Here is a 23653-nt window from a genome sequence, read left to right on the forward strand (position 1 = left end):
TCTGTGCAGCATTAGTATAATTACCTAAGGGAAGTTCCAGTGTTATTTTTGAATGTTCAGTGTGATTATTGGCAGAGTTTGTTAAAAAGGTTTTGAAGAATGAAATGTTGTTAGTGTGTAGAACCTGGTACACTATTTGCCTTTGTTCTGTATGGATATGTTAATATTTCTCCAAGCTGCTATTCTTGTATAGCAGTATATGATGTACACAGATCTTATGCTAGTAGCTGTAATAATGAGCTAAAACAAGAGGAAATATATGTCTTTTCAGCAGGGTCTTTAATTCATGCTTTTAGGGAGTACGCACTGATAGCAACGAATCTCTTACCAAAAAAAATTTGATTCTCACAAGATGGGGTATTTTGCCAAAAGCCTTGACTTCTCTAGCAATGTAATTCATTGTAAGCTATTTGCTTTTTACTCTTAAACTAAAAACACATTTCTATCAGCTAGAAACGTCAAACTGGGTCTTAAGGAAACACTCACGTCTTCTCTTTTTAAGACTACTTGGCCTTTGGGACCTGACTCAGCAGCTCAAGGACATATGGGGCTGGGAAGGGTGGTTTGAAAAATATCAAAAGACTTACGTGGTTGGAATCTGATCACACTTTTGCTTCAGTATGCAAACATAAGTTTTGAGACAGGGAAGAGTCTTCCGTGACTGGGGAGATGGAGAGGGAGGTAATAAAGGAGGGACTGAAAACACAGACTTATGCCTGTCTTTAGAAGGTGCAGGCTTAGCTCTCTTGTAAGCATGAAAGTTAGTTTTCACAGCATTAATTAAGGTTTTAAAAGCTAAGCATCTAAGCCTAAGACACTTATGTACACAAAATTTCAGTCTCTTTGTTTCCTTGGCACTCTTGGATGCTAAGTTTGAGCTTTTATTCTAGACCTTACAGTACTAATTTACAAAAGGTGCAAGAGATTATACATTATATTATGTTCTTAATAAAGTGTTAATTATTGTTATTTATCTGCTTGTTGCTATAAGACTTTTCACTAAGTTTAAACTGTATTCCTTTGCTCCTGTCTTCTATTTCTAACCTCACGGCTTTGGATGAAGAAGGTGAACAGCTTGCACTTGATATAATCTAGTGTGGGTTATTTGGCAGAAAAAAAGCAGGAAAAAATAATAGTGTATCCTAATAGTTAAAAATAGTGTATGATGGGCTTGGCTGAGTTGTGAGGTACCTAAAATTACCTCAGAACTTTTCTTGTCATGCTGGTCAGTTATAGGAGAGGCAGATCCTATATGTGTCTGGAGCTTTCCCTTCTAAGATAGATATTTTGGTGAAAGGATTAGCATTTAGCTAGTGATATGTGGTGGTGCAAATAGTATTCACTCTTATTAGCCAAGGTGTAGGCTTCAGGAGCTCAGAAGAGGTATGCTTTGAATGCTGAAATAAACAAATGAAAATACAAAAGTGTGATCAGCAATATCTGCTGGGATGCTACAGTTGTTGTAAGAGTGGGCCATATTTGCTGTTCTAGCAGTGTGCTGATTGCAATAGCTATCTACCTTTTTATGACCTTTTTCACTCCTCATGCAATAGTGCCTTCTGTTAGGAAAACCAAGCTATTAGATGTTTTTAGGAGAAAGCTAGTATGCATCCCTAGACTCTAGGTATGTCTAAATATGCTCTTTAAAACCAATGTCTTGCTTAGAACACAGAGGTATGCCTGTAGTTACAGTGTGGACGTTCTACAAACAGAAGTGAACATGTAAGCAGCATTAAATCTAGATATCTTCACTGAATGTTTCTGTTTTGTTCCCTTCAGGTTAAATGTGTAATAATCTTTGAACAAGTGGATATACAAACTCTCTAAAGATGTCTGTTCAAAACCAGAACTGTTCCATTATTATGAACCCTCCTCCACCAGAATACATAAATAACAAAAGCAGTGGATGTCAAACAAACCAACTTCAGTACTTACAGAGGGTGGTTATGAGAGCCATGTGGAGACACAACTTTTCCTGGCCATTTCACCAACCTGTAGATGCAGCAGCACTGAATCTGCCTGTAAGAACCGTTTTGGAACTGGTCTATTAATATGTAAACTATGTAAATTAATGCTGAAAGGCTTTTTTTCTAATGCAACAGATTATGGAAGACTATTTTTGCTATTGAACTGCTGTCATTAATCCAAGTCTACAAGAAAAGTGTTTTCTTTCTAGAGAAATGCTACATTTTTGCTTATTTTTCTGATCTGAAACTAGTAAAATCAGTATTTCTAAAGCATAGTAATAATGCTTAAACAGGTCTCTTAGAGTTTCTGTATATTGGTGTTCAGGCTTTTCTTCTGGTTTAGACATATTTATTAACACTGCATATGATAAGTATTTCTTTCACCTTTGAGTATTTTTTTAATATTAGGCAGCCTTAATGTCAAATACTTTGATAGAAAATCAGATCTGTTTGACCCTGAGGTAAGCAGGCAAATGTGGAACCATTTTGTTGCAGAGAACTCATTACATCTTTAGTATTTGTCAATTTCAAATAATTTTGTTCTGAAGTTTCTAGAGGAAATAAATGTCCCTGCAGAAATAGGGAAATAAAAAAGCATCATACCATAGTGGAAGAACATCCTTCCATGAAATAGAAGATACAATGCTTAAATTAGCTTTCTGTTCTGCTGTGTGCATGTTATTTATGCTACAGCTTAATTGTAACAAAGTAGAAGACTCTAATGTCTTGGAGTGAGATGCAGTTTTCATCCAGGTATTTTTAGACTCTAGTTTTGGATGTTTTTCAGTCAAATGAAAACATAGGTGATTGGCACAATGGTATTTCAGATTTCCTGGACTATACTGCTCTTGGTAGATAAGTAGAAAGGTGTTAAATAAAACTGTTACATGTTCCCTTGGATTATTTTTTTTTCCCCCCTCCAACAGCTTAAGCATCAATACTTATTTCTCACAAATTTTCAAGACTAATTCTCCTAACTCATTGGTTCTGTTTAGAGTAGAAAGAAGTATTTATCTGTGGCCATTTCTTGTGATGAACTAATTTGGTCAGTTTGTACAAAAGCACAGTCAAAGTACCATCTCTCTGTGTCTTTTCTTACCCTTTCTCCTTCTTGGAAGTAGCTGTTAGTTAAGGTGAAGGGTCACTCCATCAGACTTGTGGCAACATTTGCAGCTGGCTTCAGGCCAGTTCTGCCTCTCTGGATTGCTAAAACAGCCTTTTGACTTGTCAGAGTATGTATTAGTTCAGCCATTGCACAGTAACAAACAAATATCTGGCTCCATGGCAAGGACAATAAAAGTATTTGCCCCCTTTGCATTCCTCCTCCAAATGTTAGAAGATACAGAATGGACAATGCTTCTTGCTTTGATAAATTAAATAGCCTGCACTCTGATGTATTTAGCCTTTCTATTTCACTGAAACAGATTGTTAGGATAGCTTTAGAACACTCCAGATGTAGTAGTTACTTTATACAATTACCATGTTTATGTTACAATGTATATGTGAACTTAGTGGGGATATTTCCATTCCAATTTCTTAAATGCACCGTCAGGGAAACAGTCTCATGGTTTAACAAGGTTTCACTATGCTACTGAAATAATCATGACAGTTCCCATTCCAGCTGCCTTTCAGTCACATTGCCACTTCTTCACTAGGCCAACCCTAAGGGGAAAACCAATATAGCCAGGGATAAAGTATTTGAACAGCAATTGTGAAAACTTGGTAGCTTCTTTTTGTTAGTGACTGAGACTTGGTTGAAGTTTGGCTTCTTTTTCCTCTGCTGCTTTGTGTAAATGGCTTTGAGACAACAAATGAGAAGTGCTTATACTTTTAATAAGTACTACTACCAATAAAGTTCTGGAGCCTATTGAAATAAATATTCTTTGGGACTTTGAATGATATGTGATATGAAAGAACAAGGACAAAATATAAGGTGAAGATTTCCTGAACACCTACATTTTTAGTACCTATGACTATAGGGGAAGGTTTTCCTTTAAATAAAATACTGCTTCTAATATAATGCAATTCTTTCTTGCAATTTAGCTTTCATAACTAAATGTGTAAAAATCATGTCCTAATATTAAGGTGTGTTTGGTGACTTATTCTTTCAATATCACAGGATTATTACACTATCATAAAAAAACCTATGGACTTAGGCACCATAAAAAAGCGACTGGAACACAATTACTACACAAAAGCTGCAGAATGTATTGAAGACTTTAAAACTATGTTCTGGAACTGCTACATGTACAACAAGGTATGTGGAACACCAACTCTTACCAGTAACTGGTTCTATTGAATGATACAAGCAAGTCCAAAACAAGCACATAGTTTAAAAGAAAAATAATGGAAATATCAACTAACTTATTGTGTGTTCTAATAACAAAGTTCTCTGAAGTGTTGGGAAGATTTTTTGGCTAGGATTGACTGAAGACACGTAAGTGAAGTCTTGCTTGCTGTTCTAACAACTGAGTGCATAGTTTTTTTTCTGCACACGTCCAAAATCTCTGGGGTTTAGCTGCAGAGCTTGTGAACAGCAAGCACTATGTCACTGCTGTACAAGTCCAAGGCTAGCAACCCTGAGCCATGCTCTGTTCCATCAACAAGTTCAACCTAATGAAGTGTGATCATCTCCCTTTGCTTGGATATTTGTTGGCTGTGTCTTAGTATCTTTGAGTATCTTCCACAGCTTCTTCAGAACACAGGGGTAACAAGGGAGTTGCAGATCTGCCCCCTTTGGCTTTTGCTGTAGCAGTATGCAGAGGTAAAGGAGAATTTTTCAATGGGACAGTGAGAGAAAGAGTATTTCAATGGTGAAGTAATTTGCTTTAAAGTGAGGGGCAAGATTGGCAATGATTTCTAGACCTCTCTGGCACTGGTGGCTTTTTTTTTAATCTGTTGAGGCAGGACTCTCTAGCCTGGTTGTTTAATGAGATAGCTCCCATTACTGCAGCCTCTCCTTCACTGAATGGTATTGACCATATTTTGCAGCCAGGTGATGACATTGTGTTTATGGCTGAAGAACTAGAAAAAGTGTTTACGCAGAAAATAGCCCGTATGCCGCCAGAAGAAAGACCAGTGAGTCTCAATAAAGGCAAGAGAAAAGGAAAGAAGACAGAAGGTAAGGCCTGTATTATATGCTGAGTTTATAATATATTAAGCAAGCAAAACTGGAAACAGGAAATCTTCTTTGTCATAACTCGACCCTGGAACATATTGGATGTTCTCTACTCTTTCCAAACTAATCAGATAAATAACAATAGTGCTCTAAAGCTTTAGAAAATTTTCTTTAAAAACTTAAAAAGTTCCTTTTTTAACAAAAGGAACTGACTTCCAATTCAGAGACCGTCATGCTGCTCAGCATTGTGATATACAAATGAATAGGTGTGAACATCTGTGGGAAGTAAACAGAGTAACAGCTGAAAAAGACATGAATAATGTAATCAGCCAAACCAAAGCCAGAAAAACATTAGTCTAAACTGTTTTCATATCTCAGTACTGGAGATCTGTAATATTGCTGAGCAATATATGCAGGTATTGACTGTGCTTAGGAAACATGGTGCAGTCTGCGCTCTTTGCTGCTTGGTCTTTATGTGTTTGTAGAAAACAACTTGATACTTTCCTTGGCAAGAACATTTTTACAGAGTGTAATATGATATATTACACTCTGTAATATATCATAATATATATACAATATATACAGAGTGTAGAATAATGCCTCTCTAATCTTTGGTCTGAAGTTAATCCATACTTTCTTGAGGCCAAATAAGGTGTAACTTGGCATGATATTCTAGCTGAAGCACTAATGATGTGAGTAGAGGAGGATATCAATGTTGCTGTAAGTAACAAATGCTCTTGTTTGCATTTATTTATGGCATTCCTCTATAGATATTGACAGCTGGTCAATTTGACCATGAAAGAAATTAACTGCAACATTTAAGACTTAACTTCTAAAATTTCCTGTATTAAAATAACCAGAAACATGGCAGCCCAGCTGTGGGATTTCAAATGAACAAAGCACAAATGAGAAGCAAGCTGAAAGCAGTGAGCAGCCTCCAGCAATGACTCAAGAGCAACAGCAGGCTACACTGGATCCTTTGTCTGCAGCTCAGCTGACTGCTTTAATGCCAGCTGCAGTCTCTATAACAAAAGTAAGTTTCCTCAAATGACTTTCAAAAATAAATATATAGAAATTGCTCCTTCAGGCACTTATGGCAAAACTGTAGAAGCCATGCTTACTGTTCTATGTTTTTGAAACTTTTGTTGTAATAGAAGATAGTAAGACATCTCTATTAAATCTTCCATGTCTTTACTAAATACCTGGGCCAGTATTAATTCTAGAAGCAAAACAGAAATTGAGATGATTGCTTGACACATCTTTTTTATAAATGTGATATTAAAATGTTGTTCTCAAAGAAAAAAAAAATAAGTTTAAGATGATCATTCTTTAAGTGTATTATTATATACACTTCTACAGGCTTCACCTTGAGGATAACTGTTTTTAAACTAAAATAAAGCTCTAAGATCTATTTAATAATTTCACATGGTTTTTATGTAAATCAAATTCTTGCTTCTTAAAAAATTAGCATGTTTGCTTACACACTAGCCTGGGAGCTGTTTGTAGCTCACAATGCAAATTCTTGTTACTTCAATCTGAGTTATATGTGAACATCTGAAAAACTCCTGTATTGATTTAGTTTTGGTTTTGCTCTTCCAATGAGGAATAGGCACTTTTACCAATCTCTCCTATAGTGTATATTTACACTTCACTCAGTCTAAACACTGATGACAAGGCATGCATTATATTGCTTCCAAACCAAATACTACACAAGTTAAACAGATAAACCATGTACATAAGGCCCTCAACCAGGCCTAGAATGAATTGCTGTAGTTTTCCCCTTTCCTGTGGCTGTCAACTTGCAGGTAATTTCATAACCTGCCAGCTTCCTGGAATCTTTACAAATGGTTAAAATCTGGCCACAGCCTGGCCTGCAGTACATCTACTTCTTTCCTCTACATCTAAGATGGAGCTTGGTGTTCTAGTCTGGTAATACCTTGTAGGTTTTTAGTCTAAGCTTTTGCAATTGTTATGTTCTGCTCTGTGTTCAATAGCTGTAAGAGTTCTGACACTTTTTTTTGGGCTACACACAAGAATAATCTAAAACTGAACATGTTCTTACTGTTCTAGACACTTGTATATTTTTTCTTTTCTTAGGCAAAAAGAGGTGTGAAAAGGAAGGCTGATACTACAACTCCAACTACTTCAATAGTCACAGCAAGTGGCAAATCTTCTGAAATGTTTAATGAAAGAAAAGCTGTTAAACCATGTAGAGGTGAAAATGAATGTACGGTAACAAACAAGCTTCTGAAGAGATCCTTTTCAGATTCTCAACAGCCACCTGGAATTATGAAAAAGATTCAGTTGTCAGGAAAACTAAAACATTGTAATGCAATACTTAAAGAACTGTTTTCAAAGAAACATGCAGCATATGCGTGGCCTTTCATAAAACCTGAAGATGTGGCATCTTTCTCCACTGGTGCGAACCAAGCCATTGCCAAATATCCTACAGACCTAGGAACCATTAAAGTAAGTATGTTTCTGGGGAAATTAGGCTATTTATGTAATTACAAGGTTTTAAATGTGTTAGCTGAAAAGGTATCATAAAAGCTGCTTCTCCTATGAAAGACAATAACAGGATGAGAAACTAGATACATTTGTTTCTCAAACTCAGCCAAGGTCACTGAAGAAAGTCTTCCGAGTCTCATTGTGACACATAGTGGCTAATCTACCTAACTGCTGAAAATGCTAATGTAAGTAGTGAGGGAATTATGATTTCCATGAAGCTCTGCCAAGCGTGCCACATGTTAAATGTCTGTGTCTGTACACACAGTGCTGTTGTTAATGCCCTATAAACCAAAATGCAATTCTGTCAACTCCTGCTTTTCTCTCAGTCTCAATGTTCTTGGTGAAGTGCCCTAGGACTTCTACACTGGATGTTTACATGACACATTTCACCTTTTTAGTGGAAAACCATTCTAGATGGAGATATGTGGACAGCTCTCTGTGGATGCTGGGCGTATTTGTATGGGGTAAATGATTTAGCCCAGCTAAGCTCCACTTTTTGGGGAATGTTCAATTTTAACAGCTTACTGAATTATCTTGAAAGCTGGCTTGCACAATACAAAGGTTATTTCCCAGTTTCTTGTCCATTAGTTTGACTCCAGCTATTATGGCATAAGCTTTGTATAAGTATCATGCATAGAATCAAAAATAGATGCTGAATTCAGAATAAATAAAACCACACAAACATTTTTGTCTTGACCAAGTGCTGAAAATAGTACTACAAAGTCCTCCCAGCAATTACAATCTGTTTAAAAGAGGAAAAAAAAAAATCTTACTTTGTTAAAGAGACAATGTTGCTGAACCTGGTATGTTCAAAATATGTTAAAATTCTTGTTCCTCCTTTTTTTCTGCTAGTTCATGGTGATGCTGTCTACTAAGTGTGCCTTAATTTTCTTTTCCTCTAGAAGAAAATGGATAACTTTGAATATAATGATATACAAGAATTTGCTACAGATGTTAGATTAATGTTCATGAGCTGCTACAAACATAATTCTTCAGACCATGAAATAGTTGCTATGGCAAGAAAACTTCAGGTGAGTTATCTTTTAAGTCAGACTTGAAAAAATAGTTCATCTCATGCCCTGATGTAAAATCTACTAATATTACTGAACTACTGTGTTGCTGTGTAGTTCTACAAGTAGTAGCTGCATAACACTTTCAGAAATCTGAAAAACATGCTGTTCCCAAACCTAACTCTTCAGGATGTTTTTGAAATGCACTTTGCTAAAATTCCTGATGAACCTGTTGTGAGTGATCATCTGCCACAGCCTGTGAGAGAAGTGACAGAAGCTTATTCCAGTGAAAGCAGTAATGATAACTCTTCAGAAGAAAAGTCATCTGAAGACTCTGAAGAGGAGAGAAAAGTGAACATCAAAAAGCTACAGGAGCAAGTAAGCATTAGTACTTAATGCATGTGACTTAAGATCTCTCTGGTAAGGCCACTTTCAATGGTCTATTCCAAGGCTTAGCAATAAAAATGAGTTTTTAAAAGATTCTAGTAACTTGTATTTTTAATACAAAACTTTATTCCCCTTTGGAAGCACTGCCAAATGTTAAGCGAATAGTGCCTGAACAAATACAAAGTGAGCAATATTTCTACTACTCTTGCCTACCACTTCTTTAGAGGACTCTCAAACTTCTTAAAAAAAGTGTGTTCCTGTGGTACGAGAGCCTCCAGGCACTCCACATGTAGCTCAGTGGCATATTCTTCCAACAGGGTCACTTCTTTCACATGGTCAAAAAGTATTGTTCTTGTCCTCAGCCTCTTTTGAGCCATACAAAAGCAAGTCATTAATTTCTTCTTCAGAAAACTCAGTATGAGAGAGAAAATAAGGTATCTCATGCTAACCAGTGAAGCAATCCATGCTTCATATTAGGAGTGGGGGATGAGTGGTGCTTCTGCTTGAACATAACTTTTTAACCTGTTGCTGCTGTATCGATCAACTCTGGGGAAAATTAGCAATTTTTTTCTGTTAGTCAAATAAGGGACAGTTTTCAGTCCTTGTCAGATTGGCATCATCAATTTATGAATGTAGGCAGAAGGACGAACACAAGTGTACAAGCCAACCTCTACAGTAGTGAGGTATTTCAGTGATTTCTAATCTCATCATCTGACCATCTCCTAATCCCTGAGGTTTAAACAAAGTTGTGTTAAACTCTTCTCTGAAATTTAGTATGTCTCAACTAGCCACTTTATATTGCAAAATAAGGTGCATGAGCCCAGTCCCACTTGCCTAATTCAGCAATGCTGTAGAAATATAACCTAATAAGGCATTTATGTGCATCCCAAATTCCTGAAATTAGAGAGGCTGCTGGAAACCACTACAGTGATTATCTTATTTTTTTTCTTTTGGCGGATGGTGGGGGGTATGTTTGTGTTTTCTTGACAGAATGCTAAAAGGCACATGCTGTTGGAAATGTGTGCATAAAATAAACAGTCTTACATCTTCTAGATGCATGATCTGTGACTAATATATAATAGAGTAAAATGTTTGGGAAAAAATCTCATTTGGAAAGCAGACATCCTATTAATACCCGCTCAGTTGCCATTAATTTCCTGTGGTATTTAGGACCAGTTTATTGTTACTTCTACATTGCCCAAGGTTATCAACATTGTGATTTTTTTTTTTGTTTTTCTTTTTGTTTTTGATAGCTTAAAGTTCTTCATCAGCAGTTGTGGGTTTTGACCAAAGCATGCTTATCTAGACCAGAAAAGAAAAAAGGGAAGACTAAGAACAAGGAAAAAGCTGAAATAAAAAGCTTGATTCAAAAGAAGAAAAATCTGAAATACATTAAGAAATCTAAGAGAAAGCTGTCTTTAAACGTGTAAGTGTGGGGAACTAGTGTGGGTGTCAAATTCTTTTAAACTGCTCTTACTGCAGTATACTTTTTTCCTGCAGTCAATCAAAGAGAACCATGCAGCAGGTCTTGTTGGCACATAAGTCAGAAGATGAAAATGGTGCCAAACCTATGAATTATGATGAAAAGCGACAATTGAGTTTGGACATAAATAAACTCCCTGGAGATAAGCTTGGGAAAGTAGTCCATATAATACAGTCAAGAGAACCTGCACTGAGGAACTCTAACCCTGACGAGATAGAAATAGACTTTGAAACTTTAAATGCTTCAACACTCAGAGAACTGGAGAGATATGTAGCAACCTGTTTGAGGAAGACACAAAGAAAGCAGGGTATGTAGTATAAATGATATTTTAAAAAGCCCATTAGATTTGCTTTCTGGCTTGCTTTAATGTTAACTTCTGTTTCACATGCAGCTAAAAACCCAACAAAGTCAAAAGAAGAACTTGATTTTGAGAGGAAACAAGACTTGGAGAAGAGACTACTGGATGTCAAAGGTCAACTAAACCCAATGAAGGAGAGCTTCAAGAGTAATGTGGCTATTACTTTTACTCATTTGCAATGGAAATAGCTTAAAGTGGAATCCTTCCCTTGGGCTTTAGTCCTGTTAGGTATCTGGAGACCTCCTCCTCAGAATAGGTGGCATCTTAAGCTTCCCACTGCTAATCTCAAGATTCTTTCTGTGCTGAGTGAGCTGGAGTCACAGCAGCAAATTTGGTCAGTTATTTGTCCTGTCTAAAGCAGCTTCCTTATTCCTGCACTTAATACTCTACTACAGGTAAAGATGGTAACAGTTTCAGAAATTAAGGGACACTGAACAATTCCCTTATGCTGATATATGAATACCTGGTGGGATGTAGAGGGTCACACAACTTGTTTGCAATTCATTTTCTGTGGTTTAGAGATTCAAGAACAACCAATTCTAGTAATGCTTGTTACATGGCAGTGTCACTAATGCTGTCATGCTAACAGTATCAGTGACAGGTGTACTGTGTTAATCTTAGAGTGTCCTAAGAGAAAAATTCAGTTTTTCAGGCAATATGCATTTCAAGATCAAAGCCAGAAATTCAGTGCATACTTGAGCTGTACACTTACTGCAGTAAGTGTACATCTCATCAGGGGCTGAGAAAGGATCAATGCAGCTGATGCTGCTATTTTAAGTCAAGCTGTTCCTCACTGAAATAGTGCTGTTATTGCCCTCCACTGGATATCTTTTTAGCTCCTATGTAAAATCAGCTGAAATGACAGAAGCAGCTCTGGAAGACACAGGAACATTTGTATCCAGCATAAGCTCAGTCCAGTCTTCCTGTCTTGTATATATAATGGCTTGAAAATATCCTACAAAGGAAATCTTAAAGAAGCAGCTGAAATCAATTGTCAACTATATGTTATGAGGAGAGGGAAGAATCTGGCTAGGAAATATTTACAACTGGTATCTGGCTTGTTTAAAAGAGCTAAATCTGGACTTGTGTCCAGGGAAACAGGTATCCATGTAACTTCTCATTTTCAGAGCTTCCACAGAGAAAAAAACTTTGAAAAAAGGTTTGACTCCAAAATCATAAGCTGAGTTAAATCAACCCTGCAGATGCAAAACAGTCAGATGGTGGGGAGGTGGCAAAAGATGGCAATTTGGGAGTGCATATGGCTAGGGAAGGAAGATCTGGCTGTAGATAAATAACTCTGCAGGCAAGTCTGGCAGCAGCAATGTGCACACAAACAGGCTCTTGACCACAGGAAAGCTTATGGGGAAAATTGCTTGAATTGTGTCTTAAGTCTACCATTTTATTCTATTTCAGAATTGTAAATTGTGTGACTACAGCTTCTTTTTGGATATATCATTAATTCAACTAGCTTGCTGCTGGTAAATTCCACTCCTTTCCTCTCTAGAGGGAAGTCTTTGTTTTTTTTCAAGTCCACTGCTAAATGGACAGTAGACAAGGAATTGAAATAAAATTAACTCTTACATGGGAGAATAGACCTAACAAGGTTGATCATAGTCTTGTATAGAAGAATGCTCCATTGCAGGTTGTTCTGAATTCTTTTTCTCCTGCAGTTGAAAACAATGCTGAGTCAAGTACTGGGTCAAGCAGACTGAGTGACAGCAGCAGCAGCTCCTCAGATTCTGGCAGCAGCACTAGCAGTGATTCTAGCTCCTCAGATAGCAGTGACTCTGAATCAGGTTAGAAAGCTTATTTTTGTGTTTGTGTAGGCAAAATATCTTCTCTCTTAGCACCTGCTGTTCTACATTCTTACCAAGGATTTTAGTTATCTTTGGTTTGGTTCACTCCATTTTGAAGGCTCCATTCCAAGGCTATGAAATGAAATGAATGTCTTAATACTGTGATCCCATGTAACACAAAACAACTAACCCCCCCACTACATCCATCCAACTTACCAGTGAAAATCCATAGGGACCAAAATAAGTTAGCAAAAGGTCTTTGTATCTAACCTGGACACTTGACTATAGGGCTATAGCTTACTCTTGTACCTTTGATCCCTTCTCGAAAGTGTGATTCACTTTATTTTCATCTTCTAGTCTGTAGCAAGGAGGATGATCTGAGCCACAAAAGTACCTACAGCATTAACTGTAAAGGCAAAATCCACCCTGGTGCTTTAAATGTTTCAAGTTTGTTTAAAGGATATTACAGCATCAGAACACTGAATTATGTTTCTATGTACACAGAACTCTTTAGATCTGTTCTGTAAACTGAAGTCAAAGTATTCAAGATAAGAACATTACTTTCACTGTGAGGTTGATTCTAGGTACAACTACAACTCACACCTTCTATATGTGAATAATGAAACATACATGAACGACTGATTTGATTTTTTTCCATCCCCCTTTTTCTGTCCACCTCGCTGTATTTGCAGTTACAGAAACCTGTTCAAAACAGACTGGAGCCAGGCAGAACTGTCCAGCTTCTATGGAAAAGTCTACGGTAAATCTGGCTGGAATGGATATAATAATTTTGCTCTAAACAAATAACAAAGTTATTTTTTAACATACAATGGTAATAGAAATTATGCAACTTCATCAGGAAATAATGAATATGTCTTGAATGCTATTTGTTCTGTAAGACATTGATATGAAGATGTCCCCTGAGCTGTTTGTTAAAAATACCTTAGGCATTTGTATAGGAACAGATATACTGGGAGGCTTATATCTTTTAATCATTGCAGTGATTACATGTTTGATGAAGAAGGGCAGAATGCTCCACGTATCCCACCCATCCCCAAAAAGGGGCAAATAGTCTCCAAATTGGTCTCCAAGTATAGAATTGACCCAACGAACAGTGTAATGTTTTTTCAATCTATTATTACCTTCACTTATATGCCTGAAAAATAAATAAATTTTTAACAATATGCCATTTATTTTCAGGATACTTTAATGTTGCTTATTGTTATGATATTATTAGAACCAACAGCAGTTTTATCTAGAAATAATTCTTAATGCCTCTTAGACTGAATTGCTCTATTCCTGTATTATAAAGTGGGTGTTATTTCTTGTCAAGGTTAGCTGCCTTTAAGAATTTCCCTTGAAGCTACCAGAGACAGAGACCTTGAATTTCAAAGTAAAATCACAGCCAAACCTTCATTCTTCTGCAATAGACTGACTTTCTTTTAAAGTACAGGAAACTAGGCTGCAAATTTATTATTCAGCTGCTCCTTCTGCATCTTCATAAGCAAAAATTCAGGGAAGGAATTATGCAACACCCTTTTTTTACTTAAGAGCTTCAGCCTCTGCAGTGACAGAATGACAGCAATAAACTTGAGAAAACAGGGTCCAGGAAATGAGCTTCAGCTTGGTCAGTTGTAACAGCCCCTTAACGACCTTCTGAGTAGCAACAAACATCATACTTGAAATCCTTGGATTGCATTTTGTTCTCAGGGGTTTTCTATACCTGTCAGACCAAGGCAGTGAGTGCACTTTACCTCATGGCTTTTTGTCATCTAAATGCTTAGAAAATGATGGATTGGTATCACAATACAAGGGGTACTGAATCTGATCAACAGTGGAAATGGGTAGTGGTGGGAAAAGAGGATCAAATAGCTATTAAGAAAATTGCTATTTGATTAAAAAATGCAGTCTGTATGAACTGTAGTCTCTTTATAGAAAATGCCCCTTTGTTTACAGAGCACATCCTGCAATCCTTTTCTGCAAGCACAGCCCTCCTCTCTTACTAGCAGCTTGCAAAATCATGGATCATCTGAACTGCAACAGCAACCTCCCAATGTACTGAAAATCCTTCAGTGTAGATCACTTAATCCATCAGAAGAAAATGCTCAGACTATCTCAGGTAATACTTGCATGCCTATATTTGACTGCTGAGGAAAGAAGGGTTGCCAGGATGCCTGTATTGCCAAACAAGCTTATCTTGCAATTTTGGAGGTTAGCAAGTGGATAACTGAAAACGTTCTTGCAGGGTAAGGGTTACCAAAGAGCATGATGTAAATTAAAACATGGGAGCACTGAGGATTGACTAGGGGTTTCAGTTGCTGGGAAATTTGTGGGGGAACAAAGTAGTATTAAAGCCAGGAGGTGTTCATGCTTACTTCCAATGAGATGGAAAAGGATACCTCAATGAACTTGGAGTTACAGGAAGTGTTGAACACCTTAAGGCAGGATTAGATGCTTAAACCCATGCCCACTACCAAGTTCATGTCTGAAATGCCTACTTGCTGAATGTAAGGCTTGGTGCTACAGGTCCTCTGAACTGAGTGTTGTTGTCTAGACACATCAGATACATGAAGTTGCTTAGGAACTTGATCCAAAGAGCTATTCATTTCCCTCCCTCATTTAAAAAAGTCTAATAACATTGGACGCTTCTGAGATTCCAGTAGAAGACAGCATGAACTGATAGCTGATTAACTGGGAAATCAATTAAAAACTAATTAAAAATAACTCTTAAATCACGTGGTTAGAATACAGATTTCAATACTGAGTTACTCCACAGATCTAAACAGTGACCTAATTTTGAGATGTAGGACTGCATTTTACATGACAGGAAAAATCATACCCTACTTCTTTATCAGGTAAAATCTCAGCTGTACCTGCTGTGCATGATGCTTCAGACAGGCAAACTCCTCAGAGCACTCCAAAGACAAGTCAGTCTTCTGTCACCCACTCCAGAAATGTTTTTCCAGAGGTGAATATGTGCTTCTCTCCAATGAATTAATTTCAAACAGCATCTGTAAATCATGTTCTTACCCTTTAAATAAGATGTAATATAATACTTCAGGCTTGAAGTTGATGTGATGAAGGCCATTTAAGGTTTACAACAAAAGTTGTCTAAAACCCCAATAATTAAGTGATTCTTATCCTTTAGCAGAGTGTCATTGCCTCTTGGCTGTAACACAAAAGGAAAGTTTGGCAGATCACATTTATAGTGTACTTATAAAGCTTATTTTATTTCTTTTCAGGGATATAGCTTGAACTTAAGTAACCCTTGCACACTTACAGGTTAAAAGTCCACCCTGTAAACCAAAACCTTTACAAAAGAGGCAGATTAAAATATGTGTTTTGATTTTGTAGAAATATCAATTTCACAAACTCAGCAATACTGAGGGTCTGGAGGCTATACTGGTATATAGTGTGCTGCTTTTCATACCTTTTCCTACAGCTGTGGAAACTGGGGCATTTGGGGCCTAGATGAGGTTGTAAAATATTTAATGACTGTTGAGTTCTGTCTTAATATATTCTTGGTCCTCCTGGTTAGAAGGGCCTCTGTGAGGTAAAGGAAGTTCTGGCTGTTACTGCAGCAGGATCACTTCCATCCTATGATGATTAATAATTCTTCTGAATGTGGTTGAAAATTTAGTTGCTTTTATGAGGCTGTAATAGCTTTCTTTTTGGCAGTGGATAGAAACTGCCTCTTGAATCTATGAGCACAAGAATGTGTCTTGCAAGTAAGCTCACCCTTTCCTATTGGTGTCCACTGTCCAAGGTAGAAGGTAATGCAAATTATGACTCAGGTTTGTTCAGCACTGTCCTTAGTTCAAGGGATTACTACACAGAGTAATCTTGCACACCACTGCACTGAAGATCACAGCCCTTTACCCTGATCCACAAGCTAGAGTGCAGCAACTGCCTTTATGACAACTGTATTTTGCTGTACAATGTTAAGGGTTAAAGATCTTGTATCAGTCTCTCATTCTCTACCCACTCCATCACTTGGGGTTGCTGAGCTGTGCATATTCTAAATCTGAAGTCTTGATTTATGAACTTGCTTTGGTTACCATAATATGAATGAAATCTCTTTCTTCCCTGGTGTTTACGGAAGCTAGAGCTGCAAGAATTTACTGCTCTAAGTTTCTAAGCCTTTAATCCTAATGCTGTATAATAAAGAATCCTTATATTCTAAACACAAGTAATATAAAGAATGTATTTTGAAGTCTAGCTTCTCTTCTAGGTGTCCAACACCATTTTTCAAGTTGACAGTGCTGACTGGAGTAAACAAGCTGAGCAAACAAGACATCTAGACAATTCAAATAAACTTCAAAACAAGACCAGCATGAGAACTGCTGATTTAATATCCATAAGTCAAGAACAAAGTATGTAATGTCATAATAAAAACTGTAGCCATTATCAGGGTTGCAAAGTTAAAAATGCACATGAAACTGATTTAAAGAAATATCATGCTGAACACCTTGTATATTAATAAGTTTGCAGGATAATGGTTGGGTATGCAGTTTTCCCTTGCTCTTCCTTTTTTTTATCTGCTGCTTAAAAAAAAAAAAAAAAGTGAAATTAAATGGATGTTTGGTTCTTGTTCTCTGTTAAAATATATAAAGAAAATTACTTTTTCATTTAAGAATTTAGCTTTCTGAATGTACTACTAGTGATAAGTAACCCAGTCTTCCATGAAGTCTAATGATTCATGCTTCAGTCTGTTGAACTTCACTGGCTTTTTGAAATGTCTTCTGCTGAAGCTTCATGGACTTCTTTTCCCAGAGCACTTTGTGTGTGGTTTGAGTTCTTATCTTTGGCTCTTGGTGACAAGGATCTGCCAGCAAATCAGTGTCAAAGAGACTTTCACTATGGAATAAACTTGCAATTATGACAGAACACTGGCCCTCTGAAAGCTGCATTCTATACTTCACACATACTTAAAACTAAAGAATTGCCTGAACATCCATGCTCTGTGTGTCCAGTATTACAAGACGCGATTGTTTTGGGTTCTCCTTTACTCTTTGCCCTCTAGAACACCTTTATAGAGAGGGAAAAAGCTTCTGAAAATTTGATGAAATTAAAAGGCAGAGCGTGTTCACTGATGAACTCCCATTTTTGGCAAAGAATAATGCTAAGTAGTTGCAGTGTGTTAAAGCAATTCTAAAAATGGAGGTTTAATTCTCCATTAATTTCTATTAATTTTAGGGTCTTAACACACCAAGCCATCTACTGCCCCCTTTTGCTTAGACTTGTAGCAGATGAAATTGATCTTTGGCCTCAGCTAAGGGTTTTTACTTGCAAAGTTTTGTAGCTGTGAGGTCATTCTGAAAACCCCTTTAATGACACACTAGCTGAGGGTTTGACACTTTGAATCCAGAACTCTGAATTCAAGCATTCAACAACTTTACATAATTTTTAAAAGTGTCAACATATTGCCTGAAGTTTTTCATTAATCATTTACTCAAGTAATGAAACATCTCAAACTACAGTAGAGGATTGTTGGTAAATGAGATAAAATGTTTTATCTCTGGTTTGAAAATAGTGTTTGGAGGTTTTTTTCCCCCTCTAATAATAAAGAAGTAACAGCATGAAGTATTTTTATATCTGCAGGTTTCTGAAAATGTGAGGACTAGCCCTTGATGGCTGATCTATCTGCTATTAAAAAAGTAAATAGGGTTGAGAACTATAGGTGAAATGAGTTTGCATGATCAATGAGGTACTCCTAAAGTTGGAATCAAAAGCAGAGGGCTGAGTGGGAATGGGAGGAAATGAGTAAGTGGTAAATGCTGTGTTCAATCTCCCTGACCAAACCTTTAAAGCATTCTGCTGGGACCTCTTCTAGAATTAACCAGGAGTTAATTTCTCATCTGTAGTTGAGCTAACTATATTTTTTCCTGCCTAAAAAGTGTTGAGAAGTGGTTCAGTTCAACTTAAGCTTAGGAAACATTCAGGAAAATTTCTGTCACTCTGAACCAAATAATAAACTGCACTGTAAGCTTTTAAGTCAATTCCTTGAAAGACTAAAGTTTTATCATTTAAATTTGAGAAAGAATAGTATATAAAATCAACATAATTAGCTAGTGCTACTTCCAATATGTAAAATTAAGTCTTTTTTTATTCTTCCATCCAGGTCATTGTACACCCAGTGATAAATATAATGATAAAAACATACTAGAGTCAATGTCTGACCTTCTTCCAAGAAAGGTAAGTGATGCTCAAGTCCTGCTTGAGAAGAGGCTCTATGTATTTACTGGCTTGAATAACTCCCTGACCTAGGATCTTCCCTAAAATCTGTTCTTTTACAATTAGAATATTTAGTGTACAATAGGCCTTTGTCATTATTATAATCTGTACAGATTTAATTCATTTTTAATGCTAAAACCAAACTAATTGCTTTCTTCATTGCAGAAGGTAAAGCATATAAGATATGCACACAAACATGTATTTAATATGCCCATGTTGCCTTATTAAAATATGGGTTGTTTCATCTAGTTTTAATATTTAAACAAGGAACAAGTGTTCTTTGATGTAGTTCTGATATCCAAGTTGTTAGTGTGCTTTTCCTTACTGATCTAGTGTGGAATATAGTCTTGGTGCTATTGGAAAACCTGTTCTGAAATAAGACTTTTAATGACTAAGTGCTTTTAATGACTAAAGGTATTTATGACAGTTGAGCAAAATCTTTCCTAGCATACAGTAAGTTATCTTAATTGGAAGGACAGAGGCATTTTCTTATCTACTATTTTTTTCTCTTATAATCAGCTAATTTAAAACATTAATTCAAAATTACTAATACTAGATCATGTCAACCTCTGGCCTAAAAGGTTTTCTATATCATCTGTTGAATTAAAATGTTTCTAGGATTTTTGTTTAGGCACTTAAGTTTCAGAAAGCTATTAACTGACATGTTGAATTCAGTTCCAAAAATATGTATTTCCTTCATAAGCACATGCTTTTACTAGAAGCAGGATTTCTTAAGAATGCTGGTTTTATTCTGATTTATGCTATGAAAAAAATGCCACAAGGGAACATACAAAATCCACAAGCCTAATATAAAACTATTGTTGTGCAAGGGGCGCATATAGAAATTAGAGGGGTGTTCTCTGTATTAAAACCTTGTCAATGGACCTTTGTGTAAACTCAGCCTTGTGAATTCATGTTTTCTTAAATGAAGAAGTGGAGAGGTAGACTTAAATAGTCAGAATAGCTACAAATGCTGACAGTTGATGGCATATTGCCAAATACTCTCAAAGTTGATGAGAAAGCACATTAAAATTTGCTTAGATTGCTGTATATGCACTAATATCCTGCCAAAGGAAGGATATTGTGGTGTAGGTATTTCTAACAGGCCTAGTCAAACAACAGTGTGCTAATGTAAGAACTAAGCAGGTAAAGTAGTTACAGAGTATTGTTTTCTTCTTCTGTGTTTTCCTTTTTCTAATAACTTCAGGATGCAGAGTTGAAGACTGTACATTCCTGGGTAAGCCTGTGTAAAACGATGAAGCTCCCAGCTCCAATAAAAGCATCTGCTGAGAGCTTCAATCAGTTCAGGGATGCAGTATTAAAGAGGAGTGGGCAAGTGCAGGAGTCCAAAAGGTCTCTTGTGCAAACCGAGAGGGAGCTGCAGAATCTTCCACAAGAAAACAAAACATTTGTAACCACTTCTGTGTAAGTATTATTCTGGATTCTGCCTGTATGGTACTGGAGAGCTTAGTTATTCAAGAACAAGGGTTTTGGGTTAGGTAATTGCTACATGTCAGGTGAGACTGGGCAGCTGTACCATGCTAAGCAAAACTGCACATCCAAAATGCACAGAGCAGCTTTTTCTCTTCAAATCAGTATTATTTCAGTGGTCAGAGAAACTTCCCAGGAATTTCTTTCTTTGTTGTTGCTGTTAGTTTGCTTCTGGATTTTTTTTTTTTTTTTATTGAGGGGAGTTTGAGGGATTTTGGTCCCCTGGACCACTCATGCCCAGAGTTCATATTTGCCCTATTTCCCTATACCTGTAGCCAGGAATGTCCTCATCTTAGTGCTCTCCTAAGGGGATGCAGGATAGTCCAGTCTTTGAGAGCATGTTGTTAACAAAGGTATACAGGGTTTCCAGAGTGCACCACTTCATACAGCAGAATTCTCTGCATTGCTGTAGAAAAGCACCTTCAATACGCCCCTGATTCCCTAGCTGTTTGCAGCTCCTGTTTCAGGCAGTGCCCTGAGGTCTGGGCCATGCTGAGTGGGATAAATGACTGCCTACTAATTACTGCATTGCAGTAATATCCTGGAGTTTGTTTGCCACCTTTTGGAAAATGTTTGCAATATTTCCCTCTCCAGTAGTCTGCTTTTTTTCCCTTGCCTCTTTCACCCTGTGAAAGATAAACTTGAGCTGGTTCTTAAATTCTCCTGCACTTGCCCATTGCTGGTTGTATTAGAATAAGTCAATTGTTTAGATTGTTTTATTTTAATAATCACAGCATTTAAGAGACTTAAGAGTATACTCCTGTTCAGAAGTTAGTGAAATCTACCTCAAATAACTAACTGACAAGTAAGAAGGTAGAAAAAAACATCACAGGCCAAGAAAGCAACAGAAAATAAAGAATTTAAAAGGAAGTGTATATAATTTTGTGTAGTATATCTATAAATCCCGCATGCATACAGATTAGAAATGGGACACAGGAAACATGAACCTACTACAGCCCAACAATTGTGTGCATATAACTCTTGTGAAGGGAAATCACTATGAAACAATGTGAAAGTGCCCACTTTAAGTGCTGGGCACTGATTTAAATTATTTGCAGAATTTTATCAGGTTGTAATTTAAAAAAAAGAACTTTTATCCTATACAGATTTCTTCTCCTGTCTTTAAAGGGGCCATGAAAGCACAGGATCGGATGCCATGGCAGTGACAGACTGTGAGCTTGAAAAAGAAATACATGAGAGCAGACTGCCCGAAGCTCAGCAATGTATTCTTGATCAAGACCGTAACTTGGCTAGAAAAATGGAACAAGAACGCAGAAGGAAGGAAGCAGTAAGTTTCTGGCTCTTGCTAAATTACTTTTTTTCAACTTTACTAGAGAATAAACAAATATTACACCAGGGCTTTATTTCAAATGATCTGAATGACTGGAAACAACAACCTATACTATCCTAAAGAGTTAGTGCAGAAAATGCAATAGGAAACTCAAAGTATGTCTTCAGGTGACATCATATGAAAAGCTATCTGCTTGGTCCTAGTACTTTCAGAAGCTTAGAATAATTGTGTGGTAAAATAAAATTCTGAAGAGGAGTCCAGGCCCTCTAAATAATTTCAAACCTTGAGTGTTGCAAGCTGTTAATCCTCCTTAATGTGTTCCATGTCAACAAATGTGCTAGTCATACTGTTCTGGTGTGAAATACCAGGCCTGAGCCTTTTTAAAACTAACTGGTTTTATTGGCAATAGTAATTAATGTTTTCTAATTACTACCTTTTTAAAGAATTCATAGTGCTTTACAATGGAATGTAAGTACTAGTGTCAGACCATGCTTTCATCCTACAGGTCTTTTTTGAGCATTTCAACAACTGCACACTCAAACTTGTCATAATAGAGAAGACATACATTTTTTGAGAAGATACTTTAGAATTGTCTCTTAAATCATTAAGTATTTGACCTGCATAGTATCCATTAATGTCTGACTGCTGTGAAAAGACATTTGTTTGCTTTCTTGCAGACATCTTGGATAATTGATGTGAATCTGCAGAGAGATATTATGGCATCTTTCGAAGAATATCTTGAGTGAAAGCAGTAGTTTATATAGAATTTAACTTCAGACTACTAAAAAGAGCACAGTTTTGTACTAGTTAGAATGTTAAATATTAAAACCACTTTAAAGTTCTTCTCTAAAATGCTTTGTATTAAAAATTGTTCACTAATACCTGAAGTGTCACAAGATTTATTTCTTTTCACTGCTTGTTTATAACATGTAATCTATTCTGCTGCACAGTGGAATGAAGTTATTAATTTGATTGCAGTTTCATTTTTGTGTATATCTGTTAAAATAAAAAAAAAATCACTTTACTGTGATTTTAAAAAATCACTACTGTGACTAACCTGTACAAAATCTGGGCTGTGACAAGATCTCTCTAAGTGTGATACTGTCTAAGGGGAGGGAGGAGGTGTAACATTATTTGCAATCACAAAAAAAACTTCCATTAACTCTTTAATTTCATCAGTAAATCTGATCTACTTGCATGTGTTTTAAGGCCCAGATATGTTAACATAAAATACATTAAACACAATATTTAGCTAAGGGTGCAAACATGTTTGCCACATAGTTCTAGCTGTTCTCAGGGAGAAATTATGGCAAACACTCCAGTTCAAAAAATTTTCTGATTGATGCAAGATGATATTACCATCAAAAAATTGTCTGGTAGAAACCAGAATGTAAAGCTGCACATACTTGTTGATTATATACAGGCATGGGAAATAAATATGGGACAAATAAAACATTGTTTTATGGAATTAATACTGAAACAAAATGTGTATTACAGAAATGCTGGGTGGAAGAGGCCCCCTTCAGACAATCTAGTTTAGTAGTCTCCAAACCCTTTTTGTCATGTACTCTATCATTTAAATATTTTAAGTGTGGACTCCAAGCATGTATGTTTATTAATTTATAAATTACATACAATATTCCACTGTACTAATTTTTTTTTGCATTACATTATAATATTTTTAATTTCTGTTTTATTTTTAACCCTGCTTATTTATTATTTTACTTTGTAATTTTAAAAATTGTATTCAATATTTTCTTCTCACACTCCACTTTGGAGACTACTGATCTCATTGAGCCTCCCACTTTAAACTCTCTCCCAGCAAAGAACTTTGATTTGTCAAGTTCCTGGATGACTGGTAACACTGCCAGTTGTGGTGAGGTTCTGCCACAGACAACCAAACTAAGTAACCTAAGTGAACAAAACTTTCTACAAATAACTGAATTTTCAGGAAGACAATAAATTGCTTCTAAATTCAAAAATGCCAGCTAAAGCATGCCCAGAAATGAT

The 23653-nt window shown here is 36.5% G+C and overlaps 2 protein-coding genes across 3 annotated transcripts in view; one reads left to right on the plus strand and one right to left on the minus strand.

Moving 5' to 3' along the window:
- Nucleotides 1–23653, minus strand: part of TGFBR3 (transforming growth factor beta receptor 3) — a 226716-nt gene that overhangs the window by 139462 nt on the left and 63601 nt on the right. The gene's annotated exons all lie outside the window — the stretch shown is intronic.
- BRDT (bromodomain testis associated) lies at nt 1830–22686 on the plus strand. Its single transcript, XM_031505531.2, has 19 exons — nt 1830–2021; nt 4087–4224; nt 4959–5088; nt 5946–6118; nt 7183–7554; nt 8496–8624; nt 8793–8981; nt 10244–10416; nt 10491–10780; nt 10865–10978; nt 12502–12627; nt 13320–13387; nt 14584–14746; nt 15483–15595; nt 16859–17000; nt 18749–18822; nt 20069–20286; nt 21481–21640; nt 22321–22686. The coding sequence occupies exons 1-19, from the start codon at nt 1830–1832 to the stop codon at nt 22387–22389; spliced, it is 3033 nt and encodes a 1010-aa protein (XP_031361391.2). The 3' UTR covers nt 22390–22686.

This window comes from Lonchura striata, chromosome 9, assembly GCF_046129695.1.
Source record: "Lonchura striata isolate bLonStr1 chromosome 9, bLonStr1.mat, whole genome shotgun sequence".
In the NCBI taxonomy this organism is placed as follows: domain Eukaryota; kingdom Metazoa; phylum Chordata; class Aves; order Passeriformes; family Estrildidae; genus Lonchura; species Lonchura striata.

Coding starts and splice junctions, on each gene's coding strand:
- BRDT (XM_031505531.2), top strand. CDS start 1,830: ATGTCTGTTCAAAACCAGAACTGTTCCATTATTATGAACCCTCCTCCA. Junction 10,781..10,864: donor GAAGACACAAAGAAAGCAGG/GTATGTAGTATA, acceptor TTTCACATGCAG/CTAAAAACCCAACAAAGTCA. Junction 20,287..21,480: donor ACATTTGTAACCACTTCTGT/GTAAGTATTATT, acceptor CTGTCTTTAAAG/GGGCCATGAAAGCACAGGAT.